At 43.4% G+C, this 19,575-nt stretch overlaps 1 protein-coding gene across 1 annotated transcript; it reads right to left on the bottom strand.

Annotated features, from left to right (window-relative positions):
- Positions 1-2,398: 2,398 nt before the first annotated feature.
- LOC109433320 (uncharacterized) lies at positions 2,399-3,716 on the bottom strand. The gene is made up of 2 exons (XM_019709754.3): positions 3,479-3,716; positions 2,399-3,414 (listed from the first exon to the last, which is right to left on the bottom strand). The coding sequence occupies exons 1-2, from the start codon at positions 3,539-3,541 to the stop codon at positions 2,977-2,979; spliced, it is 501 nt and encodes a 166-aa protein (XP_019565299.3). The 5' UTR covers positions 3,542-3,716; the 3' UTR covers positions 2,399-2,976.
- Positions 3,717-19,575: the final 15,859 nt, after the last annotated feature.

Raw genomic sequence — 19,575 nt, 5'->3', positions numbered from 1 at the left:
TATGGGAGGTTGATTGAATAAAGCGAAGATGGGTGAAAACGTATTCGTTGTCGAAAGCAAATCGCATCATTTCGCGAATGTTTTCATCAAATAGCAAGCTTGCTTGTGACATGTGACAATGACGTTTCCCGTGAAGTGAAAAGGCGTATTGCAGCTACGAATAGGGCCTTTTAAGGATTGCGTAGCCAGCTTAGGTCCCGTAACTTGCAAACGCAAACAAAATTCGCTCTGTATAAGACGCTGATTCTTCCGGTTGCCCTCTACGGTCACGAAGCGTGGACGTTAAAGGAGGTAGACCGAAAAGCTTTTGGAGTTTTTGAGCGCAAAGTGCTGCGGACAATTCTCGGTGGGAAACAAGAAAATGGAGTGTGGCGCAGACGCACGAATCACGTATAAAATACGGCAGACTTCAGTGGGCTGGGCACGTAGTGCGAATGTCGGAAGAAATAATTCAGCAGAGAACCCGGTAAAGGTAGGCGACTTCGTGGGCGGCCGCGAACTCGCTGGCTGCACGGGGTTGAAGAAGATCTACGATCCCTACACGTTCGGGGAAACTGGAGGAACATCGCCCAAGACCGACGAAGATGGTGCTCTACTATACGCTCGGCGTTGGAGTAAAGTTACTTTGTAGCCAACAAGGTATCAAGGTAGGTACAATCACTTCAGTGTTATAGTCGAATTCGCGTGTGAAATGTATGTGCATGGCGAATGTGTGTGCCAGAAGTTAGAAAAGTTTTATACATATTCTTCAATCAAAACATATAAACCAAAACACTAGTGGAGCTTGGAATTATTGTGGACAAGTGGGTGCCCCCAGGAAGCAACTTGTGTTTACAATTTGACGTTCGCGAGGTAGTGACGGAACAACAGTTTGCTCGCCTACTAGATTGCTTGATGTGCATTTGGCAGACCATGTGCTACCAGCCTGCATTAGAAGGCTTGTCGAATAACAATGCAGATTCAGTACCAAACACCATATTGATCTAATATCTCATTCTCCAGATCAGGATACTCTTGAGTCTATCCATTCTAAAATCTCTATAAATTTTATTCGGAGTGTATCTAAACAATATTTCAATTCATATTGTATTTTGTGCCATTTTTCCGCTATCTGCACCTGGTATCATGTGCTTTCCTGTCACCATACATTCGTCTGCAGCAGTGAAATGTATCGCATCGCCCCATTCAATCGCCTGCTAGCGCACCGAATGCACATGATGATAACGGTGAGGAATTCTACTCGGAACCGTTGATCCCATTCCATGCTGCTGAATACCTGGTCTGGCACACGCATCACCGAGCAAGATTTATCCAAGCTATGCAAAGCAGCGACACCGAACCTTCCTCACCTTGCGTATAGCTTCCGTTGGCGTTGCCCACCACAACCACCGGCACTGCAGATCCTGCTAAATGGGAGATCCTGAAATCGGATCAGAAGGTCGTCGCCGCCGCCGGTATTTATGTAGGTTTGCGCGTGCTTATGAATAGAGCAACCGAGTGATGAAATATTTGTTATGCATAGGATGTTTTCGCATAAATATTTATAGATCAAAACACGGTATGTACGACAGGTTTCGTTCGTTCGTAGGAAAACGCACAATCTACATACACGCATGCTTCCCATGCTTCTGTGCTGCATGCATCAAGCAGCGGAATTGATTGAAACTGAAAGCTTTTGCTCTATGGATAGCCGTGTGCGGTTGATGTTTGGCGACCCAGCGTATCCCAAATGAGTTTGCAATCTGTTATGATGCTCAGAAAAAATGAAATGAAGACCTAAAAGTTAAGCGGTTTCAATTTGATGCAAGAGTTGACCCTTTTGTAGTCAATGGAAATATTCACTGCAATAGTATTATTCTGTAACAGATCATAACCAGTCGGTTACATTTCCAAACAAGTGACTTTTTAGTGTGCTAAATGGACAGTGTTAAGAAGTTTTAATACACTATCACTTCCTTAAGATGATAACTTCAGATTGTATCCCCTCTCATGAAAATATCATCAGCTGCCTAGTGATTGCCAATTACATCGAATTTCATTTAGGTACGCAGCTAGCTTCTTCAATCTCAGCAATGGCATGCCTGTTACAAAAGTAATCAATCAGATAAATGATGTTCTAGAAAACGGAATTCAAACCCAAACACTCCCCAAGCCGGGAGCTCCCCGAAGGCCCGCGTTCTATTTCTGTGTCCCAGGCGCGCTGGTTAACTGCTGGAACGAAAAGTCGTCAGCACGCGGAACGAGAAGTAACAATATTTAACGATACGGATGGCAGACACAAATTACCCTGGGGTACGAAACCGATACACCTCATTTGGAGTTTAAATATGAAGCACCACTGACTGGAATAGAAATAACATTGGACTAATCGGAGGAAAAAAGATACCTTGCGTTTCAATTGAGTGGAACAGCGGCAGTTGAAAGGTATTGTCGTTTTTATTCTCGAAATGTAAATTGCTTTTCTTTCAGCCCGGACGAGGATGATTATCCACCTTCGTATGTAAACTAATCAATACCCAGTTTCCTTTTGCTTCTGAAAATCATTTGAATCTTCGTTCAGAACGCCGAAGTGATCCAACCAGCATCGTCAAGCTGCAACAATGAGTAACGATAGCAGTTGCGGGGTGGCGCGGTATTATCGAAATTGTTTGAATTTAATCGAGTGCTTCTAAGCTGTCGTCATTTCTTCGCTTTCCATGCTTATACAAGAGTCGGGCTATGTTTGCCCACCCAGCAACGCAGGGAAACCCAGAACTGCGGCCCTTCTCGGTGGAAGATTTTCGGAAGCTTTGGAAGCTTTTCGTTTCGTTGCTTAAATTGTACGTACACAATCGGAGTGCGGTGGGCAAAGTGGACTTTGAAGTGATTTCATTCGTAAAATTAGAGCTGTGTGGAGGATAATTGACGAGTTTTTGCTTTTATGTAGCTCTGACAATTTGTTGCGGAGTCGGGGGATCCCTTTTGATGGGAACCGCATCAATAACCGTACTGCTGATAACCACCACTGTGGTGGTAAGGATTGGTACAGGGCAGAACGTTGGTATTTTCCGGCTGTATGACAGGCTGCTGCAGTGGAACCGTGTTTTGCCACTGGTACCCGTGCGCCGGTTGCACCTGATAAGGGTGCATGTTGTACGGATACCGGGGCTGATAATAGTAGTATTGGATCTGGGGTTGGTGAGGTTGCTGGGGCTGTTGGGGTTGATGGGCTTGATGGTGATGCTGAAATGGCGGCTGCGGTTGTTGGAATGCAGGCTGTTGAGCAGTTGTAGCCGTCCATGGAATGGAATCCATGGTCACTGGGTTTACGTAAGATGTTTCAACTATGGGCTTCGTTGTCACAACTATCGGATCTATGATTAGCGGAAGCTCCGTGCTGTACCCGTAAACGTCTGAGTCCGATTCCCCCAGATGCTAGAATTAGTAGAACAAATTAACAATTGTAGAACACAATATGAAATTTCACAAAAAGATGTACCACAGTCGGAGCTGCATAAACCCAACTGATCACTGAACACAATACGATCACAAAACGCAGCATCGCCTTAACTTGAACAGGTTCAATCCCTTACTGAATGAAACAAATCTCAAACGGGTTACTTAAATCGCTCATCCATCAATAGTAGTTCAAAGTGATTCGACTTGCTACCACATATTATATCAGCAACAATCATCAACGTCGTCATCGTTGCATTCCCGTTGGCTTGACATACAATGCCGATGCAATGATCTACTGCTGGCACCGGTCAGTGTGTCAAGATTGTAAAACGATGCACTTAAATATAGGTATGCAGAGCGTAATTCTGCAACCACATTGTGCTGCTGTATGAGTCAGGCTGGTCGTGAGAACAAAATTCGTACATCGTTGTGTGTTAATCGCTGGTTAAAATATCCAACATTTATCACCTGGAACTGTGGCAATATATGAGTCATTGAAAATTACAATGACCGAGAAGCCAAAAAAAATATGTGCAAACGTTTCCGTATGAACCTATTGGTTAAATTTGAGCACAATGCTGGTCACGACTATAGACACTTTATTGTAAATCTGCAAATTGTCTGCAGTAGGGAGCGTCACTTATTTTTTAAGATTTGGCGTCACGGAAAATCATATCGACCACATCTGCATCAACCAAAAATGGAGACCCTAGTCAATCAGTAATGCCATCCATGCCTCCATATAGGCGCATGTAAAATGTACGCATATCGCCTCCACTTAAACATCTTATTCAATTTCTTATACGATGACTGGTTGACTGGAACGTAGCCTTCTTGATGTCCGGAACAAACGCTGCGCCGATATTGCGTTGACGACGGTTCAAATCGGACGACACGCCGAATGGAAGACACTGCGGTGAAAAGATCCTTCGTTAAGGAGCTGGAGAACAGTGTTACGGATATTCCGGAAGGTGGAAACATACCAAGAACGTCGCCATAAAGAACGTCTTCATCGCCATAGGCGATAATAATTTGGGTGAGCTACATACCCGAAGAAAGCAGTAGATCACAGAAATCCGCAATAGAGCGAGCGAAAACACGAGGAGCCAAAGCCGTAGCCTGTCAGCAGTATTCAGCTCTCGAGAAGGAAGTGAAACGCTGCCTCCTGTAGATGGGACAAAAGAGCGAGGGTGGAGCCGACGAAGGCAAGAAGGACGCAAATACCGGCTACATTCGTCTCCTCTACGATGTCTCACGTTGCCTTAGTGGGATTAAGATAAATGATACGATGCCAGTCTGGACAGCTATTGACCGACCCGGCGGGCCAGCTGAAACGCTGGTTTGAGCAGTTTGGAAACCTTTTTCAAGTGAACCAGCCATCCGTAGCATGAAATCGAACTGTGCCCCAGGGATCGATCGCATGTGAGCTGAGATGCTCAAAGCTAACCTCGTAGTATCCGCACAACTGCTGCATTAATTATTCTTACTTACCTTACCGATCAGGCTAAGGCCGGGGTGGCCTCTGCTGTACATAGTAGCCGTCTCCATTCCACTCGGTCTAGTTCCGCTCTCTGCGTAGCGTCCGCAGATCGTCCTCCACTTGGTCGACCCACCTAGCTCACTGCGCTCCCCGTCTTCTTGTACCGGTCGGATGACTCTCGCGAACCATTTTAGTCGGGTTGCTATCCGACATTCCGTTCCAAAACTCCAAGGGCGCGTTGGTCTTCTGCACGTAGGGTCCATGTTTCGTGCCCATAGAGAACCACCGGTCTAATCAGCGTTTTGTAGATCGTTAACTTCGTGTTACGGCGAACTTAATTCGATCGTAGAGTTCTGCGGAGTCCAAAGTAAGTACGATTTCCTGTCACAATGCGCCTCTGAATTTCTCTGCTGGTGTCGTTGTCGGCGGTCACCAGTGAGCCCAAGTACACGAATTCTTCAACCGCCTCGATTTCATCACCGTCGATATGAATTCGGGGTGGCGGGCGCGGTGATTCCTCCCTAGAGCCCTTTGCCATCATGTACTTTGTCTTCGACACATTAATGGCTAATCCGATTCGCCTGGCTTCACTCTTTAGTCGGATGTACGTCTCCGCCATCGTCTCAATTTTACGAGCTATAATATCAATATCATCAGCGAAGCCAAGCAGCTGAACGGACTTCGTGCAAATCGTTCCACTCGTGTTTATCCCCGCTCTCCTTATTACACCCTCTAAAGCAATGCTGAACAGCAAGCACGAAAGACTATCACCTTGCCGTAACCCTCTGCGAGACTCGAAGGGACTCGAGAGTGTCCCTGATACTCGAACTACGCACATCACTCGATCCATCGTCGCCTTGATCAATCGTATCAGTTTATCCGGGAATCCGCATTCGTGCATAATTTGCCATAGCTTTTCTCGATCGATTGTATCATACGCTGTTAAAAGATGATGAACAAGTGATGTGTGGGCACGTTGTATTCGCGGCATTTCTGCAACACCTGGCGGATGGTGAACATCTGGTCCGTTGTAGCGCGTTCACCCATAAATCCAGCCTGAAATTGCCCCACGAACTCTCTTGCAATCGATGATAGACGGCGGCATAAAATTTGAGAGATACAAGATACTCTCTCAAATTTTATGCCGCCGTCTATCATCGATTACAAGAGAGTTCGTGGGGCAATTTCAGGCTGGATTTATGGGTGAACGCGCTACAACCAGTGCTGTCATGCTAAAATCAGAGCTGGTTACCCAAGTTTTCAAAATAGCTGCGCCCCTTATTATGCTACGCCCCCATATAAATAATTCAAGCATTGCGCTCAATTTAACTATTTTACTGTTCCCAAAATAAAGCAAACAAGACAATTTTCCCGCTCACAAAAAAGTGTTAGTCTTGGATGTTAAAATTGCGCTCATCTTATACCAAAAAAGGATAATAGATTTTTCAGTTCCCAAAATATAAAGTGGCTATCTCAGATTCGAAAACAGCTCTCATCGTAAATCAATAACAATGTGAAAATTCCTTCGCTTTTCAATGAGCTGCGATCTCAGTCGTAGAAATTCCCTCAAAATATATCATTAACAATGTAATATATGAAATTACGGATTTATATGATTTTGTTCGGACAAGTTTAATCTTATTTGAAAAATAATAGTGTAATAGTTTTCAATTTGTCAAATTTGTTGGTCGGAAAAAAATATATATCATAATTCAAAGATAAGTGGTGTAATAGCTGCAAACTTCATAAAATAAAAAAAAACTAGTGGTGATATCAGATGAAAAACTTGCACTCATAATATCAAGTAAAATGTGACAAATTTTAATTCAATTTAACTATATTCTATTTATACTAGAAAATTGCTCTCATCGCAAATTGATAAAAATGTGAGAATGTCTGTCTACCCATTTAAAATAAAGGATTTGCAATCTAAGATGATAAAATATCTTATCTAATTGAAAACATTGAGACAATTTTGAAGTACTTAAACAAAATAAACGAGTTTGAATGTTAGATGAGACCATTGCGCTCTTCATACATTAAAAACAGAACATTAATTTGTCGGCTCCCCAAAATAGAAGCGGTGATCTTATATTCATAAAACTTCACTCATCGGATAGCCATATGAAACTTCGTCGCTCTTTATAATAAAAGAGTCGCGTACTTAGTTGGAAAAATGTTGCTGTCATATTAAATAGATAATTTGAAAATTGCGCTCATCAAACATGTAAAAATGTTCGCTCTCCTCATAATATTAAAAAAAAACTGAAAACTGAAACGATTTCTGTTAACTGGCCAAAAGAGAAAAAACTTTCGCTAACTTAAAAAAATTTGACCTACCCTAATACGTTAACTACTTTGAATTACCCTAATGAACTAGATGTAACTTGTTTTCCCTTCCAAGTAAACTTACACTACCACAACTATAGACAACCTGTGTAATCCAGTCAGAACATAAATAAATTGAGTCTATTGCAAACAGTAAAGCTGTTCGGGCGCGTTCTTTCGTTATTTCTCCCCGTCCGAATAATTCCCCGCGAGTTGGAAGTCCGCCATATTCGAAGTCCGCTGCGAAACCCTCGAAGGCCGGATCCCGAGATTTGGTCGGTTGTGAACTGTGACCGGGATCGGAAAAAATCTGGATTTTACAATTTCACATTTAACAAAATAGATATTGTTGAATTAAAATTTAAAAAAGTTTTTTTCTAGGCTCTTATCATACATCAAATATATATGGTTTAGCAATTTTAGACGTTTAGACAATTAAAAAAACTTGTGATATCAAACGAAACAATTGTGGTCATCATATTCAAATAAGTGTGAAAATCTTCCGCTCACTACTTAAAATAAAAACAAAAATTGCGATTATGGTATAGCAAAGAGGTAGGGTAGGCAATCATGAGTTGAACTGAATTGCATCTTTCTGAAGCAGCTGAAAATTTGACCAATTTTTTCTTCTGCAAGAAAATAATTTACTAGGGTAGAATCTCATGTACGTGAAAGCCATGGGTATTAGCTTCCAGAAAAATTTGTATTAAATAAATTGTATTTGCACTAAGTGTCATTGAAAAATTCAATAATTTCTCAATAATGATTTTAATCTTGATTTGAACCAATTTTAATCTAGCTTTGAGCTACTGGCGGCAGCACCTCGAGAAAAAAACAGCCAATTTTATGGTAAACAATCAAAAATTATATGGATCTGCAAATTCTCATAACTATTTTTCATTAAGCAGTTATATCTCAACTCAGAATGCTTGAATTCTTGAGGAATTTGGAAACTAAATTTGGAATTTTCCATCGCCTAAGAGTAAATAAAGCAACTACTAGCGCAGTCTGCCGGCCAACACTGGAAGCTCACCCCCGTTTTCTAGTTCAAATCTAGGCTACAAATTGTTCAATTCAAGATAACATTCTCCGAGCACAAAATACGTAAATTCGATAATTTTCTGACAAATAATGCGAAATATTATTCGGTTGGTCTATTCTACGATAGACAGACTTTCATTTGACGTATTCACTTATTGCGTACGATACAATGCATGAGCTGTACGAGTGTACCGAAAATGTGCTTCCTCTAGGGGAAAATGAAAATCACAGTAATTTTTCAATTGTTTATTTTCAATTAAGAAAACGCTTTTTTCAATGCTTTTAAAGTCAGTGCTACCAGGTTCTATTACGGAGAGGCGTTTATCATCTTTTTCGGGACAATGTTTTCTCGGCTGCAAGGATGTTCTTTCCATATAAAAAAAAAACAACAAATAAAAAATGCGCTCATGTAGAACTGATCCAATTGTGAAAATTTCTGCGCTACCCTCATAATATGTAATATATTATTCTATAAAGGAATTCAGATCTCAGACTACAAAATGTGTTCAACATATTTCATAAATTATGTAATAATGTTCCACGTCATGTTAGTATATTGATAACAATGTGAAAATTTATTATAATGTTTCACTTCAAAATAAAAGAGTGTTTTTCTTAGTATCAAAGCGCTATATATCAGAAACAGTGTTATATTTTTTGCGTTCACCAAATAGAGAGTGATGTTCTCAGATACGAAAATTACACTAATCGTCAATTAATAACAGTAAGAAAATGTAGCTGTAACGGTGAGTCGATAAGGAGAGCGTCCAACATAGCTCTGTTCCTCACAAGTTCCTACCTCATGCTTCCACGGGTCAAACGATGACAAAGACCGCCAACTAAGAGTTGTGTGCTTAGCTGGTAGTGCAGCCTGGGCACTGTTGTCCTTCTGACTTCAGCTAGATTGAGGAGGTACGATTCGAGCGTCTGTTCACCAAGGAGGTGCGGCTCAAACAGCGTCTGTTCTGGCATCCAGCGGCTGAGTATGAAATGCTGTATCGCGTCAGCTATACCTAAGAAGGCAGCCCCTTCAACGCAATGTAGGCAGCGCGGCCCCGGTAAGGTAGCCTGCTGAAACCCTTCAAACACCCAGAAAAGCAATAGACGAGTGCACCGATGAACTGAATTCATCGCGGTCCGAGAATTTTGACACTACAGCGGGGTCGTTCCCAATCAGAATTGATCAATTCTGATTGGAAATCGTTTATTTCTGTTTGGAAGCGACCCCGCTGTAGTGTCAAAATTCTCGGACCGCGATGAATTCAGTTCATCGGTGCACTCGTCTATAGTAGAGTTAACGGATTGATTCAACGGCAACAGACCCGGCAACGAATAAAGGACAACGATTGGAAAGTCGGATCTTGGAACGTGAGAACTTTGAATGAGCCCGCATGTGTTGGGCTCCTGGCTCGTGAACTGCAGAATGTTGGCGTTAAGGTGGCTGCTATCCAGGAGATACGCTGGCCCAAAACTGGAGAACGCGAATTCCGAGCGGTGGATCCCATCGCCAACACTTCATTCAAGTACCACATCTACTACAGCGGCGGCGATAAGGCAGAACGCGGAGTTGGCTTTATAGTGATCGGGAAGCAGATGAAGCGAGTTATTCGGTGGAAGCCGATAAGTGACCGAATCTGTGTGTTGAGGATGAAGAGCAAATTCTTCAACTACAGCCTGATCAGCATCTATGCGCCAACGAACGACAAACTCGATGACATGAAGGATGAGTTCTATGAAAGCCTTGATAAGGCCTACGGAGAGTGCCCAAAACAAGATGTCAAAATAGTCATCGGAGATGCAAATGCGCAGATAGGCAGGGAAAGTTTCTTTCGACCTGTCATTGGAACGGAAAGCCTTCATTCCGTTACCAACGATAATGGTCTGCGCCTTGTGACATTCGCGGCTGCTATAGGGATGGCAATCAGCAGTACCTACTTCGCACGTAAGAATATCCGAAAACACACCTGGCGACACCCGAGTGGTGACACTTGCTCCCAGATAGACCACGTGCTGGTCGACGGGCGACATTTTTCGGACGTCATAGATGTGAGGTCCTACAGAGGCCCGAACATTGACTCGGATCATTATCTTTTAGTCGCAAAAATTCGGGCGCGACTATCCAGCGTCACGAGTTCAAGAAACAACCGGACGATGCGTTTCAACATCCAACGCTTGTCAGCCGAAGGGGTAGCTGCACAGTACCATCAGATGCTAGACGAGAGGATAGGAGAGACCATCGGATCTGGAGATGCCAACAGCTTATGGGGGGATATCCACGAAGCAGTGACAACAACAGCGCAAGAGGTGTTAGGTACGGCTCAGCGACGCCAGCGTAATGGTTGGTTCGACGAGGAGTGTCAACGAGTGACGAACGAAAAGAATGTCGCCAGAAGTCGAATGCTAGTGGCCGGTACCCGGCAGAACAGCGAGCGGTACAGGGTGGCAAGAGCAGCAGAGAAACGAATCCACCGCATGAAAAAACGGCAGCACGAAGAGAGTGTGATTGCTGAAGCGCAGGAAAGTATGGACAGGAATGATATGCGGAGGTTTTATGCAACTGTCAATGGCGCGCGGCACAAGACTGCGCCAGTGCCCGCCATGTGCAATGACCGGGAAGGAAATTTTCTGACAGACAAAACAATGGTGGCAGCCAGGTGGAAGGAGCACTTCAAAGATTTGTTGAATGGTAGCAGCGAAGGAGCACCCAGGAACAGGATTAACATAATGGATGACGGTCAAGCAGTGGAACCACCAACACTGGATGAGGTTAAAAAGGCCCTCAAGGAGCTGAAAAACAGCAAGGCTACTGGGAAGGACGAGATCCCGATCGAACTTCTTAAGCACGAAAGCGAGCAGCTACATCAATCAATCCACCAGCTGGTTGGATGGTCTCATATGCCCAATCTACAAGAAAGGGCGCAGACTGGAGTGTGCCAATTACAGAGGGATTACCCTGTTAAATTCGGCGTATAAGATACTGTCGCGTGTCCTGTTCAACAGACTGAGGCCTCTTGAGGAGTCCTTTGTCGGCGAATACCAGGCTGGTTTTCGTGAGGGCCGATCAACGACGGATCAAATGTTTATCCTGCTGATGATTCTAGATAAATTTCGGGAATATAACTTGCAGACTCACCATCTATTCATTGATTTTAAAGCAGCGTACGATTCAGTGAAAAGAAGCTTTGGCAGATAATGTCAGAACATGGTTTTCCGGCGAAATTAATTAGGCTGATACGCGCAACGCTGGATGGATCAAAATCAAGTATTCAGATCGCAGACGAAATGTCAACCTCGTTTGTGACCTTGGATGGATTGAAGCAGGGGGATGCACTTTCAAATTTATTGTTCATCATTGCACTCGAAGCAGCGATTAGGAGGTCAGGCATGCAGAGGAATGGCTCTATCATCACACGGTCGCACATGCTCCTCGGTTTTGCGGACGATATTGATGTCATCGGCATCGATCGTAGGGCAGTGGAGGAAGCTTATGCTCCTCTGAAGAGAGAGACAGCGAGGATAGGCTTGACGATTAACTTTACCAAGACGAAGTACATGATAGCGGGTAGAGACAGAAGCAGGTCTAGTGGTGTTAGTGCTGAGGTAGTGATTGATGGGGATGTGTTTGAAGTTGTTGAAGAATTTGTGTATCTTGGAACACTTGTGACATATGACAATAACGTTTCCCGTGAAGTGAAAAGGCATATTGCAGCTGCGAATAGGGCCTTTTACGGATTGCGTAGCCAGCTTAGGTCCCGTAACTTGCAAACGCAAACGAAATTCGCTCTGTATAATACGCTGATCCTTCCGGTTGCCCTCTGCGGTCACGAAGTGTGGACGTTAAAGGAGGTGGACCGAAAAGCTTTTGGAGTTTTTGAGCGCAAAGTGCTGCGGACAATTCTCGGTGGGAAACAAGAAAATGGAGTGTGGCGCAGTTGTACCAAGTGTACGAAGATGCGAATATTGTTAAACGTATAAAATACGGCAGACTTCAGTGGGCTGGACACGTAGTGCGAATGTCGGAAGAAAGAATAGCGAAAACAATATTCAGCAGAGAACCCGGTACAGGTAGGCGACTTCGTGGGCGGCCGCGAACTCGCTGGCTGCACGCAGTTGAAGAAGATCTACGATTCTACACGTTCGGGGAAACTGGAGGAACATCGCCCAAGATCGACGAAGATGATGCTCTACTATACGCTCGGCGTTGGAGTAAATGGTCTTTGTAGCCAACAAGGTATCAAGGTAAGGTAAGAAAATGTATTTGCTCTTCATGATAAGCAGATTCGATTTTACTTGAGAAAAATGCACAAAATAGAACTTGAAAATTTTGCTTATCAAAAACATAGAAGAATGTAAAGATTTCTGCATCCTCACTAAAATATAAATGTGATCTCAGCCGACATAATGTACTCAACATATCTCACAGAAATTGTTCTTACTCATCACGTAATTTTTGATAAACAATAGGCTTATCTTATTTCAATTTTGGACTTCTGAATGAATTTATGCTAGCCTGCTTACTCTTACAGAAAATTTGATGTCTTAGTGGAGTGGCACCACTCAAACGTCAAACGTTTCTGCGAGAGCCAGCATAAATTCGTGCCTAAGCCCGTAGTGTATCATTTTCTACTTAAAAAATATGCAGAGGTGATTTATAAATATGCATTCATCATATTTCATGAATATGTATTCTAATGATTTTAGACTAAACAAAATATAACAGTCTTAGATGTAAAAACCCTCATTCTGCACAAAAAAGTGGAGCACATTTTTCACTCGCAAAATTATATAAAAAGCCTCAAAATGTCGAAATGTCGGTGTCAAAATCTCGATTATTATCGAACTTCCATGCACCTCGGATAAATGAACGACTCGCGCTGTAAAAATCATCATTTTACAACCTGTTGCATAAATAACTATTAAAAACTAAATAACCATGTTTATTGCAAATTGATAACATTGTAAAAATTATGCGCTTTCATAATAAAGGAGTTGCAACAAAAGATAAAGGAATGTTCTCATTATTCGCCCATAACAATAAAGAAATTCACTAAACAGTGTAAACTGCTATGGAGTCAATATGTTCCAAACAGGCTTGCTGAACGTGCACTACGCGATCGTGAAGCTTATGAAAGATAAATATTTTCCTGATGAAACGTCGCGATCACCTAGGCAATCTTTGATTATTTGATTCATATTTGCGCTATTGAGTGAATCACTTTAATGAAACAATTTTCACTTAACAAAAAAGAAAGCGTATGCATTAAAAATAAGATACTTTTTCAAAAAGCTGTAGAAAAATGTCTGAGCAAAATAAAAACATGAACTTGTTTTGTTTACAAACAGCATTTATTGTTTATGCTAGAAGAATTGTACAGGCTTTGGAAGGCAGTTGATCAGCAGTGATCATTTTAGTCACAATTGTCGAAAACAAATTTGTTCACATATTTTTCGATAATTTTCACCGTTTTGAACATTTTTCCATGAAAACTATTACGTATTCAATAGCGTACAATCATATTTTCACATTTTCTTTTAAAATCACACTTCAAAATAATTAAGCAATTTGTGAGAAACAAGGATCCCGTGGTACCGGAAGCGAAAAAAACAAATTTCGACTGATAGTTATATCATGCTAATCGTCATTGTGGATTCAAATCAAAACAGAATATCATCAACCCCCAGATATTTCCAAATAAACTAGGGTACGTTTCGTGACCTTTTGGTGCCATTGATTCCATAAATTGTCACGTTTTTAAAGAAAAATTGGATACCTAGAGAGAAACATGATTTAATTGTTTTTTCTTCAAAGTGCCGATATGGATAGGCCGTTTTCGATGGTTGAATTCTCAATTGCTCTTCTTTCATGCAACAATTCCGCTCCAGGAATGGATCGAATTGTTCAATTTGCTTAAAAACCTCCCTGACGTCGCAAAGAGGCGCTTGTTGAACATGTTCAACCAGTTCCTGGAGAACAATATTGTTCCGGATGATTGGAGGCAAGTGAGGGTAATAGCTACTCAAAAACCCGGGAAATTCGCGTCAGATCATGATTCGTACCGTCCAATCGCGATGTTGTCTTGCCTACGGAAGTTGCTGGAGAAGATGATTCTCTTTCGACTGAACAAATGGGTTGAATAGAGTAGCATGCTGTCAGATGCACAGCTTGGTTTCCGCAGAGGCAAAGGAACGAACGACTGTCTTGCGTTGCTTGCTTCAGAAATTCAGCTTGCCTTTGCTCAAAAGCAGCAAATAGGCTCAGTATTTTTGGGCATTAAGGGGGCCTTTGATTCAGTTTGTGTCGATGTTCTTTCCGACAAACTTCACGCAAGTGGCCTTTTACCAATTTTGAACAACGTTTTGTATAATTTGCTGTTTGAGAAGCGGAAGAGTTTTGCTCATGTGACTTGACAGTTTCACGAATTAGCTACATGGGTCTCCCCCAGGGTTCATGTCTAAGACCCCTTCTTTACAACTTTTATGTTAGAGACATAGATGATTGTCTCATGGAAAATTGCACGTTAAGACAGCTTGCGGATGACTGTGTTGTTTCTGTAACGGGATCAATAGCAGTCGATCTACAAGGACCACTACAGAATACTTTGGACAATTTGTCTACTTGGGCTCTCAAGCTGGGTATCGAATTCTCTCCGGAGAAAACTGAGATGGCTGTCTTTGTTAATGGGGGCGATATTTAGTATCGCCCACGCCACGAACGAGAGAGAGAAAGCATAAGTTACAAACGGAAACAGATTTCCCCCTTCAGTTAGAACTGTACCGCGATCGAATAAAGTTGTATTCAAACCGAGCTCCGTGTGTTGCGTTTTCTTTTCTTCCCTCGTTGCGCGTTTCCCGTAGTGAACTTTTGTCGGGAGTTTTCCGCTGTGATAACCTGGTGGTCGTCGGTTTTCTCACAGGCTATGGGCCCAGGAGAGGTCGAAGAAAAGTGCCAGTGAAAATTTCCCCCGGAAAACTGAAAATTTAGACGATTTGTGCGAGAAGACAATTCGGCTCGTTTCGGCGTGGGAAAGCGGAGCGCTAATTGAGTCGGTGGCGTTGACGTCGATAGCGTCGGCAGCGGTACGGCAGTCTGCCTGTGTGCGTGTGTTGTTCGGTCGGTCAGACGGGCAAACAAGCCGGAGTGAATTTGAGTTCGTCGGTTGAGGTTAGACACAATCGTGTTCGTACGTGTCACGGGTGTGAAAAATAGTTTTCTGCAGTGGTTTCGATCAGAATCGAAAATGGCTGAGAAACAAGTGCTATTTCCACGCCTCAACAACCAGAACTATTCTACGTGGCAGCTGCGTATGGAGATGCTATTGAAGCGGGACGAGTTGTGGTTCGCGGTGCACGATGCGAAGCCAGAGCCAGCCACCCACGCTTGGTCGACAGCAGACCAAAAGGCGTTGGCGACAATCGTGTTGCTATGTGAGGATAGTCAGCTCAATTTGATTAAAAACGTTGCGTCGGCGAGTGATGCGTGGGCGGAATTGAAAAAGTTCCACAGCAAAGCGACAATGACATCCCGTGTGTCGCTGCTTCGGAGGATCTGCAGCCTGAATATGCCGGAAGGAGGAAACGTGGAGAATCACCTCTTCGAGCTAGAGGAGCTCTTTGATCGTCTTGAGTGCGCCGATCAGAAGCTGGAAACTCCACTGAAAGTGGCGATGATTCATCGCAGCCTTCCAGAATCATACGGCGGATTGGTGACGGCGATGGAAAGCCGTCCGGACCAGACCATCGAATTCGTCAAACAAAAGCTGGTTGACGAATATTTGCTCCGTGTGGAACGTTCTGGTGAGTCCGGTGAAAATGTGATGAAGCTGCAAGGAAGAGGGCAGAAAAAAAGAATGTGCTATAGGTGTGGCAAGCCCGGCCACTTTCGTCTTGATTGTCCGTCGCAGCAGGAGAAGAAAGAAGAAGATTCCCGAAGTGAGAAGAAGAAAAGTGCGCGTAAAGCCAAGCAGGCTGTCGAATCAGAGAGCCCGATCTGCTTCACTATCAGGAGTAATCGGTGCAGTGGTTCGTGGTACGTTGATAGTGGCTGCTTGAGCCACATGTCGAACGAGAAAGCATTTTTTCGGGAACTTCAGGTGTTGGCCGATGGATCCGTGACGCGATCGGCCGTTATCGGTGAAGGAGTGGTGAAGTGCGTTGACAGTGATGGCCGCGTGAGAGACGTTACCTTCAAGGAGGTGCTGTACCTCCCGGAACTAGACAGTAGCTTGTTGTCAGTACGGAAGCTGACGCAAAAAGGACTAAAGGTGGAATTCGGCAGGTCAAAGTGCACAATTGTGAATACGGATGGGAAAGAAGTTGCAGTGGCGCCACTTAGTGGAAACCTGTACGAGCTGAGTGTGGCGCAAGATGCACGGCTGAGGAAGGAGGCTCGGCATTCGGATAGCTGCCAGCATACCTGGCATCGGCGGTTCGGACACCGCGACCCGGCGGTGTTGCAGCGCATCAAAGCGGAGGATCTCAGCGATGGCTTCCAGGTGAAGGACTGCGGAATCAGGCAAGTCTGCGAGCACTGCCTGCAAGGTAAACTTTCTCGTATTCCCTTCCCTAAAATGTCAACTAATAGTTCAAGTCGGATTCTGGACTTGGTGCACACAGACGTGTGCGGTCCCATGAAGTGTGTCACGCCTGGAGGTTGTCGCTATTTGATGATCCTTATTGACGACTACAGTCGCTACACTGTGGTCTGTCTTTTGAGACAAAAATCCGAAGCGGCCGGGTGCATCAAAAGGTTCGTGGCACACGTAAAGAATAAATTTGGGAGAGCGCCGTGCGTGATTAGATCCGACGATGCTGGGTCATTAGGCCGAAGGCCATTAGGCCGAATGGTCATTAGGCCGAATGGTCACTAGGCCGAATGGTCATCAGGACGAATTGAAAATCAGCCGTTATGAGCCTGTAAAGAGATCTGTTGTTTTTACTTTTTCCAAAATTTTTTTGCCGAAAACTACTTCATGACTACTTTAACAATGAAACTAGAAAGAATAGCCTATGTTTTAAAGAAGGAAAAATTTATGAATTGAATATCAGCAGTTTCTGCGCCAAAAACTATTTTAGCAATGATACTAGAAAGAACAGCCTATGTTTAAAAGAAGGAAAAATTCATGGGTAAAATATCAGTAGATTCAGCATCAATAAAGTATCTTCGTGCCTGTCACACGATATACACATGCAAAATGGTCATTTGTCGAGGAAGCTCTCAGTTAATAACTGTGGAAGTGTTCATAGAACACTAAGCTGAGAAGCAGGCTTTGTCTCAGTGGGGACGTAACGGCAAGAAGAAGACCCAATGATCATTCGGCCTAATGACCATTCGGCCTAATGACCTTCGGCCTAATGACTTTCGGCCGAATGGCCTGACACCAGATCCGACGGTGGCGGGGAATATGTGAATGAAGAGCTGAAAGATTTCTATGCTTCGGAGGGAATTCAAGCTCAGTACACGGCCGCCTACTCCCCACAGCAGAATGGTGTTGCGGAGCGGAAGAACCGCAGCCTCCAGGAAATGGCAACCTGTATGTTGTTGGATGCACACGCGAAAAAAATCCGTTCTGATAAACGTGAACAAATACACCGTGAACTGGAACTAGTTCCGACATATGGGCGTTCTAGAGAACGTGAAACCCAGTTCACGGTGTACATTTCTTATTGTTGTTATGGTTGCTATGCATAGTTCCCGTTGCCGTGACTGAGAGTGCACGTATATCGGAACGGTTTTTTTTGCGTGCAGGTCTCGATAAGCAGTACTGGGGGGAGGTGGTCATGACTGCGGGGTACATCCAGAACCGGATGCCATCGCGTTCTGTGGACCAAACGACGTTCGAAAGATGGTTTGGACGGAAGCCATCGCTGAAGCTTTTCCGGGTGTTCGGGAGCGTTGCGTACGTCCACATCCCGGGCCTCAAGCGCAGCAAGTTGGATGCGAAGGCTCGAAAGCTACTGTTCGTGGGCTACACAGCAAAAAAATATGAAAATTAAACAGCACGTAAATTGAAGATCAACTGAAATTTGCGACAGAAAAATGTAAATCACCTACATTTAACGTCACCCGAGCAGCCAGCTGCTGGTCAGACGGCTTGTTTACAGATTTTAAAGCATATTCGCTTTAAATTTACATGCATCTGCTATAAACCACGCCAGGCATTCTCCGTCGTCAGCTAAAGAACGACTGCTCGCAGCTGTGGCGGTTTCCCCGTTGTCTCTCACTTAGTCTTTGCAGCAGTCGGAGCATGTCGGGAATGCGTGCATTATGGTAGAAGCAGTTTAACTTTGACTGTCTGCTATTCAACAAGCTGAGATGAAAACGCGTGCTACTCACACCCCAAGGATCTGAGTTCAATTCTCGTTCGGAGCTTGATTTCTTTTATATTTTCTAACAGATATCTGCAATGTAATTTTGAGATCGCACATTTTGAGATCGGAATTTCCATCATATATGACGGGGTCCTTTTATTACATTCGATCCGTCATAATTTTACAGGTTTTTTTCGAACTGTGTGGTAGGCGCGATATGTTGGGAGAATGCCGAAAAACCGCTGCAAAATTAGTGTTCGCCACTGATCCGGTTGGTCCAAGAAGCCATGGAATGCCAAGAGCACATTGGGCGGCTTATGTGACTGACGGTGGAAATCTGCAGCTGGAACATATGGTATTATGGCGGCAAATCGTAGAACTACATTAATGAAATTGTGGACAGATCAGGCAAAATAAATCTATTTCATATCATAATTGACTATACTATACTTTTCGCTTATTCCTGGAGTGAGTAAAGTTTTTTTTCCTGTGTCCATTCGTTCAAGTTGGATTTTTCAATTTTTCTGCGAGGCTTAAGAGCGGAATTAATTCTGTAAAATAGATGCTTCTCATATTTCCAGAAATTCATTAAAAAATCCTCCAGGTATTGCTTTATAAATCTGTCAGAAAATTTAAGAAACAAATCGGCCAAAAATGCCACAGAGGTTCCTCCGAGAAGTCCTTCAGAAACTCTTCCATTGATTCCTTCAAAAAATTCTAGTGATATTTGCAGACGCGGCACAATGCAGTTTCTCCAGGTATTCAGATTTTTTTTTTGAATAAAAAAAATCGCTCACAGATTTCTACAAGAATACTTGCAGGAAATTCTCCAACAATTTCAATAAAGGGGTTTTCAAGGAATTTTGGCTATGAATAAGTATTTATTTTTGTATTTTTGGAATTCCACCAAGAATTTACCAAAAAGTTCTTAAGGTATTTCTCCTCGGATTCCTGTACGGGAAATCCCTGGGATTTTTTCG

Source organism: Aedes albopictus, chromosome 3 (assembly GCF_035046485.1).
Source record: "Aedes albopictus strain Foshan chromosome 3, AalbF5, whole genome shotgun sequence".
Lineage (NCBI taxonomy): Eukaryota > Metazoa > Arthropoda > Insecta > Diptera > Culicidae > Aedes > Aedes albopictus.
The sequence above is the reverse complement of the archived record's forward strand: the minus strand, read 5'-3'. Positions and strand labels throughout refer to the sequence as shown.